General features: G+C 29.7%; 2 protein-coding genes across 5 annotated transcripts in view; one reads left to right on the top strand and one right to left on the bottom strand.

Moving 5' to 3' along the window:
* LOC126836339 (calcium/calmodulin-dependent protein kinase type 1) overlaps positions 1-14,822 on the top strand; it is a 139,161-nt gene that overhangs the window by 114,005 nt on the left and 10,334 nt on the right. For all 4 annotated transcript variants that reach the window (XM_050569582.1, XM_050569580.1, XM_050569581.1 and 1 more), the window contains 3 exons: positions 10,859-10,933; positions 12,999-13,137; positions 13,269-13,392. In XM_050569582.1, coding sequence (XP_050425539.1) covers positions 10,859-10,933; positions 12,999-13,137; positions 13,269-13,392 — 338 coding nt within the window. The remainder of the gene's footprint in view (positions 1-10,858; positions 10,934-12,998; positions 13,138-13,268; positions 13,393-14,822) is intronic.
* LOC126836338 (uncharacterized) overlaps positions 1-14,822 on the bottom strand; it is a 158,943-nt gene that overhangs the window by 137,173 nt on the left and 6,948 nt on the right. The gene's annotated exons all lie outside the window — the stretch shown is intronic.

The raw sequence follows: 14,822 nt of genomic DNA, 5'->3' as shown, positions 1-14,822 counted from the left end.
AAATAAAAACAAGTTTATGTGTAACCCCTGTCATAGAACAAATGAAATGAGAGTTAGTTTAGGCGTTTAATAAAAATGAATCAAAAAGAAAAAGGACAGAATTTATACCTTTCCGGCCTTGACTTTTAAATAAATAGAGGACGGCCGAAAAATATGGTTAGACAAAATTGAGATTGATATGGTATAGCCAATATACACGTGAAAGATGTGACAGATCGCGTTAAGTGAAATTTGTGAAACAAAATAGTAGGAGATGAGGAGAGAATAAAGACATAAATAGTTTTCAAACTCATTTTTCACAACAATGAAAATACAATGACGAAAATCAACACTTACCATCAGATAACAAAAAACATCTAACAGAAATACTGTAGTTCACCTTTGCTCTTTTAAAATCCAAACTTTATACAGAGAAACTTCTATTAATGGAAAACTTACGGGGTTGAAAATTGTCTATTGTATTGCTATCAATTGCATTAAAGTCAAAACTATTCCTAGACCATTTCAGGGATTCGTCAGTTAATAACAGGGTTATGCCTAATCGTTAGTTCAGTAATTACTCAAACGTTTCAATCTCCAAAGTTCTGCTTTTTTTTTGCCTCTTCCATTCGTTTAGCATTCAAATAAGGTTTACAAAATGTTCCACTTTAAATTACTACTATTCCATGCTACTGTCCTTTGATGTCACAACTATTTCCTATATGTGTCTTTATTAAAGACAATAATAAATATAGAAATAGAACGTATCTTATTACTATTTATTTATTTTACTAAAAACACTAATAATTGTATTCGGTCGTTTTTTTTTACGTTTTTACTATGGACCATTTTATTAAAGAGCTAAAATAACCTTCTAAAAAATATATCATATAAGGACAAAACCCATCTATTACTGTATAAGATGCGTAAACATAAATTGTATTGGGTAATAATATGTTAAATAGTTTAAAATTATTATTTATTGGTAGGTATCTGTTCAGCAGCAAACACTGTAGTATAAGATAAATATAGGAAAACCTATTAGAAAAAAGCCTACCGGGATTTACATACCGGTATCCCGGTGTTCCTATCCACTGAAGCTTAAATGTATTATTTAAAACATTATAGTACTTATTATATAAATGATTTTTTTCCTAGTATTTGATGTATAACATCGTGTAATTATCACAAACATAATTTTAACAAGCTCAGTAAACTGTTAAATAGACACTATACATTATATTTTTTAGCTTTAATGTTTTGGGGAGAAGTATTTAAAAAAAACAAATAATGTTTTCGTATAAAAAAATAAAGACTATAATATATAATGTAATTTTTGTTACACGACATAATATACACGGTCATTCAAATTTCATGTTAAGGTAACTTTCTCAACTAATTATATTAAATAAAAAGGTTAAAAAAAATCGGTATTATATTAAATTATCAAAGCTTGTATTTAATATATAAGTAAAACTATTTTTTTTTTAAAAAAAAAGGTTGTTTTATTGGGAAACTGTAAATGTCAAATAGCAACCTACATATTTTAATTATCTATTAAACGCAGCATGATGTATTAAAAATAATGCTTGGTCCATAACCAATTTTAAATAAATACTATTTTAGTTTCTAGCATCTTAAGTTTAGATGAGAAAGAATAAATAACATGTAACCTTCAACATATGTCTTTAAATGGTAAATAACTTAAAAAGTATTTAACCAAACTAGTTATCAGTCAGTCATTATTTCCATTATATTATTCTACCTTTATTAGGCTAATCAAATATTAATGTTTTCATAAGACTTTTAATAGGTTTAATTAGCATTTAAAATAAAATGTTTGACTTGAACATTAAAAACTATTTTAACCATAAAATGCTAAAACCATTATTTTATAAATACAATTCCTGTATGATGAAATTTGGATTATTATATAAAAATTTTAAAAATAATGTAAGAATTTACAATCGATAGTTAATATAAAAAAGAGGTTTCTTCGACTATGTACAAGTAGACCTAACAAGAAAGAGAGTACTTTAAAGCTAAAAGGGTCTAAGATAAAAGTTTTTTCTGATAAAACTTTTCCATTAAATAAAAATAAAAAGTTGCTTTTAAAATACTCTTGAGACATTCTCTTCAATAATTTTGCTTCCTGGTTAAAATATATTCTGTATAAGTGCACATGCATAATGGTATTTGAAAATAAGGTAATAATAAAAAAACAGGAAAAATCAAGTATGAAACTTAGGTGTGGTGCAGTATTGTTAAATTCCTGAAATCGCAGCTAATGACTATTTGACTATTATTGCAGGCCATTAGCAGCGTTTTATTGTCGTTAAACATACAATAAAACATTTTCAACTGGCTTTAATGGTTTTTGATGAACAAGTATTATCGATGAAAAATTTGTGAAAATGGTATCATACATAACTGCCGCCACTGTATTATTATTTTTTTTGACAGTTATAGTTATACCAGGAGACCAAATTAAAATATATTTATACCAAATGCAATAACAAAATTATATTTTAAATAACGAATTGTAGCACAAGATAGAATAAATTACGTTTAATTATTTAAATATATATATTATCTAAATCTATTCTGAAGTTGTATTAAAGTAGCTTGTCAAATTGTTATTAATACCATGCTCTTATGGACAAAAAACTTTAATATGTTATTCTCTATTAGAATCGTTCACATTTTGTAAAAACAGAATAAACGTCATTTTATTAGCGAGCATGTCTGAAATTCTTTTTCACACAAAACGAAATACAAAAATATTTCTTATCGCGCTCACATGTTTTCTTTTTCTTGGCCCTTTTATTTTTCAAATTTTACTGAAAATATATTGTACTCGTATACACAACAGCAGTAAATCCCACAAATGAATAATAACGCGTTTTCCCTCGCCGTAAAAAGATAAAATGCACGTCTATAACTGTCACATAAATTGGATGGTAGCCATTCTATTAACGGGAGCGCGTGTAAAATGTGAAGTCTTAGGGTTTGCAAATAAAACATTTTTGTCAATTAAAGTAAAAGGAAAATAACTTCTCAGCCTGACAATAACGAAAAATGACCAGTCTTCTTACATGAAGCCCACTCCTTAATCAGATATCGTATTTAAAGCAAAACAATAACATTACAAGGTACTTGAGAAAATACGTAGTATGCAACAATGAGCATTGAAGGGTTAACTCTTTTTAACGAAAAAAAAAAACAAATTAACGAACCCTTGAAATAATTTTTTACAGGTAAAGGTTCTAAGAACTAACTGTTAATTCTAAACTAAAATCAACAAGCTTAATATTAATATACTAAGTTAAGGAGTGAAAATTATAATTATTTCGTGACCTCTTTTTAGTAAATACTGGGTAATCTGCTTAGCCAAAATCCCCAGCAAACTTTGCCTCAGCCTAAAATACACAAACCTTAGACTACTTACAAAAATATTCACTTGCTGGTAAGGACTCATGGTTTAGTGTAAACATGTTATATTTGTTCAATAGTATAATATATATATATGTATATAGTATAAAAAATATAAAATTTTAATAATGTGTATTATATTTACATGTATAAAAAAAATCTTATATGCATTATCAAATTATTTATATATTAACAAAAACTCTATTTACACTATTTTTTTTTGTATGCGTATCATTATACAATATTTACATCCGAAACAGTATACAGTACAATTTTTCAAATAAAATCCTATTTATGTTTTACATATTTTTTATTTGCTCTAGAAAAAGTGAAAAAATAAGAGTACAAATATGTTTTGTCGAATACTTCATAACTATTTAAAATAAAATATAATAAATTATTACATCGTCAAAAAAAAATGTCTTTGTAATTGAATGTATAATATTATAATATAATACAAATTATATATACAAAAATGGTTTCTTGTAACAAGAAAAAAACAATAAGTCTTGGTAAAATTTTTTTTTCCTTTTTAGTTTATGAGTAAAGCGATATAAGCTATTCCCGATTCGGTGGTACTTTATATGTAACTAATATTGAATTATCAGTTTGGATTTCAAACGATTTTTGAATAAAGGCATGCCTAATATATGATCTAAAAAAATGTCGACTCGGCCTTACACGAAGTTATAACAAGTCAAAGTTGAATCTGACTGATAATATGTTTTCACCATACATTTTGGTATCAACATTCAACAATAATACATTTAGAAAATTGGAAATGTCTTAACTTAGGTTAATAGGGACCATAACTGCCTTTAATACCAAATATGTTGCATAACTAGAGAAACATAGGGTTTCAAATAAGAACCCCGAAAAATAAACTTTTTACTCATTTAAAACAAATTCACATGGCAACAACATAAAAATTCTCCAACATCCCATAAAAAGACTACCCTAATATATGTATGTATGTGCTCGCGTGTGAAAAAGGTTTCCAATAGTGATGGGTTTTATATGTACCAAGTGATGAGATTGTGTGTATTCTTTATTTTGCGAACCACGGAATAGACGTGGCGTTTATTGGTTGGTAGTTTATACAATAGGCACGGATAGTTGGAATCCTGTTTTCCCTGAGTTTTCCAAGAAAATCAACTGACACTAGTTTCTTTAAACGTGCTTTGGCGTCTACTTTCATAGATTACGCCCTTCGCGTAAGACAGCATATCGGGGCTTCGGAGGAACAACGACCTAAGTGCATTTTTGTAGAAAAATGGGTTTTTCGCAGTTTTGGAATCAGGAACAATGAATTTACAATTTAAGTGAGATTGCAAAGAATTGATGTCTTTAAGTTACGAATCAACTCTTACCACGTGCTATTCTATATAATGGACTGTAATATGAATGTATATTGGTTATGTTTTAAAAGAATTGTACTTGCTTATCGCCTTTTTAGTAGCTTGTGTGCATTTTTCAAACGGGTCATAGTGTCACCTGCGGATTAACCGAGGACCGAAATCAGTTTTATTGGATAGCAACGTGACTAGGCATAGTGAAAATACGTATCCGAAAGCACACCCTTGTTGATCGTTCTAAAATCCCTTTTTTGCAGAATATACCGGGAGCGAATCAATTTTAAGTCTCTTCCGTGTTTTTATTTTCCCTTTCTTTTTTTTTAATTTTATTATCTCGCGAAACCTTTCTTTTCTTTCCTCGTCGACATAAGTTAATTTATCCTCATTTTTCGCTCTTATCCGCGTATGGTCTCCCCTGGAAACCCTAAAAAACCCTTTAATTTTAAAAATGTAGTTTCAAAACAAATTTAAAACTATATTAAGTTTTATATGGTTTACTTTTTAAACTTTACATGAGTTACCAATCTAGTTTTGAGTAACTGGCAGTTTAAAAAGTTGGCCTAGCTAACTAGTGTTATAGTTTATATATCACGTTTATTAGGAAGGTAAGAATATCGTATTTTAATGATGTTGGCACCTTAAAAAATAACTAAGATAATAATATATATTATAATATAAAGTACTATCAAAATTTAAATTATATAATTTTATAAAAAAAATGTTGATCACCTATTAAAAAGTTAACAACCATTGACACGGATTATCTGAAAATCATCCACGTGATATATCAACCCGTGAATGTTTCAACACAATCATATTAGAAAGTTTCATTAAAATCTTCATAATTTTGATTTAAAGTCATTAAAAAGTAAAACAACAGAGGAAACATCGCTACCCAAAATAAACTAATTTAAATTAAAAGAAAATCATTTCACGAAATTATTTTTATAATTACGAAATAACTGTTATGGAATTTATTAATTGGAAATAAGATTTGAATGCACAATAATGATTTAAGTTAATACAGACAAGAAAGTAATCATGCCTTAACATTTTTACTCTAATATAAGGGACAACTATTTAATTATACAATTTAATTATCGCTTATATTATTGTATAACAGATATAATAAATTAATAGCCTAATTTTTTAAATTACGTTTTAATATCTTAAGCATTGTATACTATGTTTCAAATGAAAGTAGAATATGTGACTTGCACACCTTGTAGTAATAGTAAGTTAATATAACCTACTATTACTTTATCAAAATAATTAGTAATAGTATATATTGATGTACTAAATACATATTAATGTAATTAATGTAAATATCATATAACTAATACAGGGTTTTTTGGATAAGTTATTAAAACAAAAATGTAGTTTATGAGTAGCTTCTGCATTACATAGTGGCAATGGTTGTTAATAAGGCCGAAATTGAATTATCTATTTAATTATAGCAAACAATTTACTTATATTACTCTCTTCCCTAATGACTTTTACCAAGTTCTCTGTACACTTGTGCTGTTAAATAGGTTTTCTACAAGTCTATATTATGACAAAGTGTATAATATATTTTAATTTTTATATTTTTCTTTTAATACTTAGATAAAGTACAAGGAAACTAATTCGTTTTGGAACTCTTCTAAATTAGAAGGATATTGCACAATGGTTGACAAGAGTTTAAGTACAATAGATAATGCATTTTTTACGTGCACTATTTCTTGTCATAAAGAACTCAATAAAATTCGACCATGATGAGTGCGTCAATTTTGTTGTTTTTTTCATTGAACTACATTTTTATTGTGTCGTTGCATTCACAACACAATAGAAATTTAGTGCAATGCGTAATTTTTTTTTAATACCCTTTACAATAGTCACTATGGCGGCCACACGATAAAACTACTTACTTTAATTACTTTGATTTTATGCAATTTTCCCTGAGAGCGAATCGATATAATTCTTGATCGAGACTAATAATATTATAATAATAATATAGTAATAATATTATCATAATGATCAAGGTGGTCACGTCAAACATAATGCAACGTTGTCGGGTATTATGTCATTAGAAGGACCCTATATTGGTTATATTAGTATAAGTAGTTCTATTATGTAAAACGTTTCTTGTGAGCGCCAATCGCGATTTACATAGAATTTGACCTTCTTCGTGCGGATCCGTTTGTGATCTAGCCCAGGGGAGATTTTGCCCAACTGTATTTGCATAATACATTTATATACGGATATTGAATTTTCAATACAGAAAATAACCCCTAGTGCTCGTAGTTGGAGTATTGGATCGAATCTCAAGAGGCGGTTTGGGACGAAAATACGATTGTTCGGCGGCCAATAGCGTTAAGGGAAAACAGGCCGGAGTACAAGTTCGCCCAGGAGAGGACTTGATGAATGTCCCAAGCGAGTCCATCAAAAATAAAAAATAAATCAATTTTATGCCCGAGTGCAGTACAGAATTAAACGAAACAAATTAGGCGTACAAGAAGATGACCACTAAAAACAAGCAAAGTCAATATACTTCCACTCTTACTATCTTTCGGTTTTATATTGCCACTATCGATCAACGTTTCGTTGACTATTTTAGTTACAAAATCTGATTTTTTGTTTCTACAACTTAAATCTTGATGTATTCTGGTACTAATTTGTACGTATCATTAAAGTATGCAGATTCTGGTATTTAACTGTTATTGGTGTTGTAACTTACACGTTTACAACATGCTAAGGGCGTAAGCTTAAATTATGAAACATATCAAAAAGTAAATACAGACCGCTGGTAAAATTTGTCTTTAAATAATAACTAACGCTGGGTATTTCCAACGATTAATTCTATTAATTCCAATAGGTAGGATTTTACAAATATCTGATTTGAAAATCGTAGATTTAATTTGACATTTAAAACTAGCTAAGTGTGCCCGGCTTCGCTTGGCTTACAATAAAAATACTACCTCATCCTCATTGTTATCCCATCTACCTAGAAATCGAGCCAGTAGTTTCAAAGATTACCCAGGATATAGAACTGGATTCGTAATTAATATCCTAAGAGTGCTAGGTGTTTCTCAGCCTTATGGTATTTCTTTCGAGGATCCAAATATAATATAAGTGCAAACTTTGAACGAAAAAGTGCAGCGGTTTGGATGCCTATTAAGAACATACATATACACACTACATTTTTTATAAATAGAATAAATATAATAATCATTGTTAGTTGTTGCTGTACAACAAAAATATACCAATTTATTTATGGCCTTCAATGTAATCCAAGTTAGCAGCCATAATTCTACACTAGTAAAATAACATCTCCTATCCGTTTTTTATATAAATTGGCTTTTATTTAGATATCAAAATTTGTAGTAAATGAATAAAAAAAATTATATTTATATAATATTATTCGGCATTATATTTATATATATGCTTTCCGTTAAAAAATACAGCTTCTAGGTATTACAGCAGTACGATTTTAATAGTTCCAAGTGAATGTATAATGTTTTATGTTTAACACCTACCCCTGTGTGCACACTAAACGCGATAAAGAAAGTTTGAACATTTTTACCTTGAGCGGGTATGTATGAAAGCGTACACGGTTCGAACATTCATGGGACTACTATAAATGTTTATAGACGTTACGCTTATGATTACCAGTCTCAAGGGTATTACCAGTTCTAAGAATATAAAATAGTATACCTAAACGATGGTAAAATCTTGCAATGCGTGTGGTGGAAGTTAACATGCAAAAGTTCAAAAAGCTTACTCAATTGTACAAAAAACTAAATTAGACGAAAAACCTATTTATGCAATGGTAACGCTGTTAAAACATTTTTTGAAAAAAATCTTGACCCGTAGTAACCAAGTGATTTCAATATATTATATCAAAGTGGATAATCTTACTCTACCCGATAAAATACAGGAAATATATTTACTTAATTTAATATTTTCGTTTTAGTCCAACTTAGTTATTAGCAACTGTACCAAGAGCAAACGAGGTAGAGAATATAATATTTCTGCGGTAATTGTTAACACAACGATGAAGTAATTGAGCGGTCACTTTTGAAGTTAAATAATGATCTAGGAATAATTCTCTGTAGATCTTAAACATTATACGTTAATATAAACCAGGCTTTTTATTATTGTCATTTCATTCATATCAAACAATCGCCGTGTATAATAATATAACGCTAAGTACGGCATTTAGACTAAGCAACAACCCTTATCGATGTCGGCAGGTACCTATAACTAATGTAAGCACCGAGACTTGCTTTATACGACCGTCTTGACGAGATATAAGTCAGCCTATTTACTTTCCTCGTGAATACATTGCCGGTTAAACGAGGCAATTTAAAATCGACTAAAACGGCCAGTTATAAGATAACGTTAAGAATACGTTTTCGAGTCTACGCCTGCCGTTATAATAAAATACATCTTACTTCCGTATTAAGACACAGTTTCTGTGCACTCAGGTCAAAGTCTTTTTGAACCCGGCAGGTGTTATAATATGTGATTTGTATACAATTCGTTAGTTAATTATCAGGAATATGTTTTGCTCGGTTATACTTGGATTTAAATATGATATGAAACACCTGCGCGCGCAAAAGCTTTGTCATTTTTTTTCATTATTTTTTTGTGTTACTTGTGTTTACAATAGTGAACCCGATAAGTAATGATCGTTTTCTTGACGCTCTTGCAAAATCTCCTTTGTGTACGCTCGAAATGTCAGCCGGCTGTTTTTTTAGCCAACCTTAACGCTTTTTGAGGAGAACACGTACCTACATTTTTGTCGTATAAAAAACACGAAACGGCTTTATGTACTCGGCGCGTTATAAATTTATTATAAAAACACGATTTTGACACAAAAAAAGACCTTTCACCGTACCTTTAAAAATGACTTTTACTGCGACCCCTTATGTTTTTTGATTAAAAACATAAAGTTCAATAAAACACCAGAAATTGATTACACAAAAATTAAAGGTTCAAAAAAGTAAGAAAAATATCTTAGGTAATATTAAAAATGATTTTCTTTCATCAAAGCTAAAGTAGGTAAAGCTTATTTATACTTTATACTTTATAAAGAAAAATACGTAAATACGCTATAAGTTGATTGCGATAAAGTAAAAGAAAAAAAGAACACTTTTGGTTTAGTTTTAAACAGTGTTAACGTGAAAATTTAATTTCAACTTTTCTAAACCTGAACTTTTTAATAAACAAAGCGTATTCCGCATCCTTTAAAAGCTGCGAACATCATTTTTTTTTAATACGATATATCACACCCGCCTGTTTTGTGACTTCTAACCGTTGATACTACTACGTACGTGATGGATTAGCCTCTGGTTGGAACAACCAAAAACGAAACGAATGAAAATAATAAATGTATTGTCCATTTTTCATTATACCACATATGCCCGGCGTTAACTGACGGGTTCACGCTTTGAGCTTTCACTGGGATTTATTGTGCGCCATACAGACATTGTTCTGGGTTATCGGTACTCGATACCACATCACATAAGTATTTTCATATTGGTCGTCGGTAGATTTATAGCTCAACGGTCGAGGAAATCCGGTAAAAGGTAGCCGGGTCACCGATAAGGTCCGCACGCAGAAGCAATAAAATAGTGTCGCTAAAAAAAATCGTTTCGGTGGATGTTTAATAGGCTTCTATTATGATTAAAAATACTCAATTAGTGCAACATTTACCGGAGGTACAGGGGGTGCCCCTCGTCGAGGCCTTAACTAAAATCTTTTTATGGGTATCGGATTTTCACATGGAAATCGGAATTAACTCTAGCCAAAATTAACATTTCACCCTGTAACTAAAAAAATAGTATTTATAACAGTGTAGACCCCAGTGATATAATTTTCTCAGTTAAATTTGTTCTAATAGGAATATTTTTGTTATGACTAGAGTTAATTCGGAATACCTAAAATTGTTTTTATTTTGAAATTATAACTGCACTTTGATTTTGCAAAACCAACGGATGTGCTTAGCTTTGCTTTTATTTACACTATTTATATTTTACTAGTATCGGATCACCGAAAACCGTTTTTAACTTGAACCCACAGTAATAATATTCAACCGTTTTTGTTCACAGGCTCACTCATCCAAATATAGTACAGCTGCTGGAGACGTTCGAAGACAAATCAAAAGTCTACTTGATCATGGAATTGTAAGTGTCATCTATTATTATAAAATTAATTTGATCTAGTTTTAATTATCGTTATAATTTTATGGAAAATTTGATGGTAAATCGCTCGCGGGTTTTGTGATTATGAAATTTAGAAAATATATACTTAAATGACCCCTTCTAACTTCTCGTTGGTATCCTAAAACCCTAACTGGGCCCGCTGCAGTGAAATAGTTAAGTACGAATTCACCACAAATCCTATTTAAACAGAAATGGAAATAAATAAAAATAAACTCAATAATATAAAAAAATAACAGCCGCCAACAAACTATAAGATAAACTAACTCTTCGAATAAAAAACCAATAACATGGTGAAACGGAATGCCAAAAATCAACAATACATATAAAAAAAAGTGTAACTAATTTAATTTTCAACACAATGAAATCATCATCATATCTCTTACAAACATGACTGAAGCCTTCACTCAACACTTAAAAATAGTATCTATGAATAAAATTGTGATTCAAACTCATAAATTTGAAACAACACGCGGAAGAAAATATTTTAAGTGAATTTGGGTTAAATTCTATCACCAAAAGAACTATTTAAACCAATTCCAAAAGCAAATTTAATATCCCAACTACATACCAATATCACTATAAATACATTAGGTAAAATAATGGAATAATGAACAATAAACATTCAATTAGCACTTGAAAACATCGAAATTAATAACAGACAACATATGGGCTTTCGCCACAATCACTCAACTTTTGACACAATCCCGAACCATCAAACTGACACATGTAAAACAAATAACCAAAAACCAACCTCTTATACTGATTGCATTCGATTTAAAAAAAGCATAGTTAGACGCAATTGACCAATACTATACAAGTCTAAAAGCATAATGTTCTATCAAATTCTATGCATTTCGACATCAAACTAAAATGGACTACTCACATAAAGAAACTAAAACAGTTGCGCAAAACTAGAATGAATTTAATAAAATCACTTGCACACCGTTGACATGGGGTGTCAACCAAAAACCACTCTGCTTTCTTTATAAAACTTTACTAACCTATGTCTCATATTTATAATACAGTCAACAAAAGACTTCTGCAAATACTCGACCCAATCTACAAACAACAAAGAACTTTAAAAAAAATGTATAAATCTTTGATATGGCTAAAAAACGTTTTTTTATGTAAGTTGTTATTTTTTAGGCCCATTCCAATTTGTGTATAAACGCATGAAAAGTATAACTAAATGCATAAAATAAACCTATTGAAACTCGATTTATATTGAGAATTTTCACGTTTGTTAGAAATACAACTTGGTATGACTAATTGGTGGTTACAATAAGACTAATCTTCGAGATAATCAACAAACGTATACTATTGAATGTCCATAAAAGAAAACACATAACTAGAAAAAATAAAATAGTAGAAGTAATCTTAAAAATCAGAAAAACTATAGTTGTTATTCTAGAACAGTGGGCGTTTAAGAAGCCAGTAGACATTTATTTTTCAACTTTGATAGCTCAGGATTGGCATCTAGGTGGTCCGTTAATTGCAATCGGGGATTTCCATCTTTAATGGTAAGATGGCAGATTAAATACCATCCTAATAGCTATAAAACGATGTTAATTTATTCAAACTCTTTTTGACATTGACATAAGCCGTTAGGCATAATAGATAATATCTTTGATTTCCAACTTGCTCCAATACTGTAAAATAAATTTACTTATTCATTACTATCGTTTCTATACGCTTCTACCAGATACCAGTCACATTTGTTGTTTTTTATTCTTACATCTTTCTTATAAAGAATACTGTTTCATTTTATTATAATGAAATAGAAAAATCGCTTTTTATATTTACTCAGTTTCAACAAAAATGTCTCAAGCTCTACAAAAGACCAAGTTTTGTACAATTATACGTAGATAATAAGTGATAAGGGTTTGATAACTTATAATACTCTTTAATGACACTAATTTGAGACATTCGAGATGTCAAACGTTTTGATGAAGTTTTATAATAACAAAGCAACGGAACAAAACTAATTACTACCTATACAACTATACGGTCTGTCACTATTTTCCAGAGTTACTGGCGGCGAATTGTTTGACCGTATCGTGCAAAAAGGATCGTACACCGAAAAGGATGCGGCTCATTTGATCCGCCAAGTGTTGGAAGCTGTTGATTACATGCACGAACAGGGTGTAGTGCACAGGGATCTTAAGGTACCTATTTGAAACTGCCTTACCCGTTTTTGGAACTGCTACTTTTTCACAATAACTGCGACTTCAAAATTATTACTTTTTAAATAAAATATTATTACATTATCATAACATGATTCGTTTTATGGAAATAGCCCGAAAACCTTCTGTACTACAGTACGGACGAAGACAGCAAAATCATGATCAGTGACTTTGGTTTATCAAAAATCGAAGACTCTGGCGTTATGGCAACGGCCTGCGGTACTCCTGGCTATGTCGGTGGGTACAAATAATATAACACCTTACTAGAAAATTAATAACACTTTTTTTTGTAAGATAAATACAGTTTACTGTATCTTGAAATGCCTCGTCAGATAAACTATGCGCTTTAGATAAGTATAGGTATATTATGTAATCTATTGTATATACATAATACAAACACATTGAATCACAAACAGGTATAATTATTAGATAAACACTAGTAATAAACTATTAAAGGGAGGACCTCATATCTAGAATTATTAAACGTCAAAGAGCTAACAGCTTTCTTTTTCATTAAAAGAGTGATGGATATTATATCTGTCGTGGGAATACCACAGAACTGCTAGAAGTAGTATATATATATAATCTATACTAAGACAATTCAAAATTGATTTGTATTTTTATAGTCATATTCAGCTTATATTTGTCAAGCAGTTGATTAGTTAAATCATATTGATTCAAGTTGACCTATCTATCATTTCGCTTTAAAATCAAAATTTTAAAAAAAACAAGTTCAAATGTATGTATTCAGAAATATATGTAAAATCTAAACGATTGTCAGTCCCCAGTATAATAATATTATTTTAAACATATGTTCTTGTATTCCATTCACAGTTTACTTATTTCCCTTAACGTAATACAATTGTTGCAAGTAACAAATTATCAAATTTAATTATGCCAAACCAGTATAATCCGCGTATGTTTGTCAAAATAATCTATTATGGTACGACCACTTCGGCATAAACTGTTGTTCTGAATGACAGCTCATGTGGCTGCTTTATTAAATCATCGTATCGTTCTACAAATCTGACATCCGCATCCACCTCCCAAGGCGCTACTGTTGTATTCTAACTAATATAATATTTTAAATCTTAATTAAATCTATTATAACCACACGATGGTTGCTATATGACAATACAGATTATGATTCTTTGTATCAAGCTAACACTAGGATTAGTGATGACTGCTATATAACTTATAGGAATAGCATTGACTAAACATATTAAGAGCACCACCGAAATGTATACAATAACTACTTTAAAATATATTTTAATATAAGTCAAAATATACTTTGTTTTGAAAAGAAAGAAATAAGATAAAATATATTGTAAGAACCGTGGTTTGCAAACAACAACTACAGCTTTATCAACTTCGCAATTTAAAAAATACTGAGAAATCATTTTTACTGTCAGAAAAAAATTTAGAAACTAAATATAAAATAGAGTTATTACGGTCTGGTGGCGTCGTTCTTGTGATGAATGTTTGTGCATGTTTTTTGAGCTGCCAAGAAGTTTTTTAATTAAAGTTTTATTGTTGCTTTTGGGGTTAAAAAATTAAGTTGTTCGTTGTTGCTTTTAAGTTTTACTATAACATAAAAAAAAATAATTTATAAGAAACTCATTACAAAAAAAGTCCAAAGAATGTATTTGCAGTGTTCACAATATGAA

The sequence above is a fragment of the Adelges cooleyi genome, unplaced genomic scaffold (genome assembly GCF_023614345.1).
Source record: "Adelges cooleyi isolate 19-005CV unplaced genomic scaffold, UGA_ACOO_1.1 ACOO_flye_CR_arks_rails_tigmint_CR_PRNA_247, whole genome shotgun sequence".
Classification (NCBI taxonomy): Eukaryota; Metazoa; Arthropoda; class Insecta; order Hemiptera; family Adelgidae; genus Adelges; species Adelges cooleyi.
This window is presented reverse-complemented; position numbering and strand designations above follow the sequence as displayed.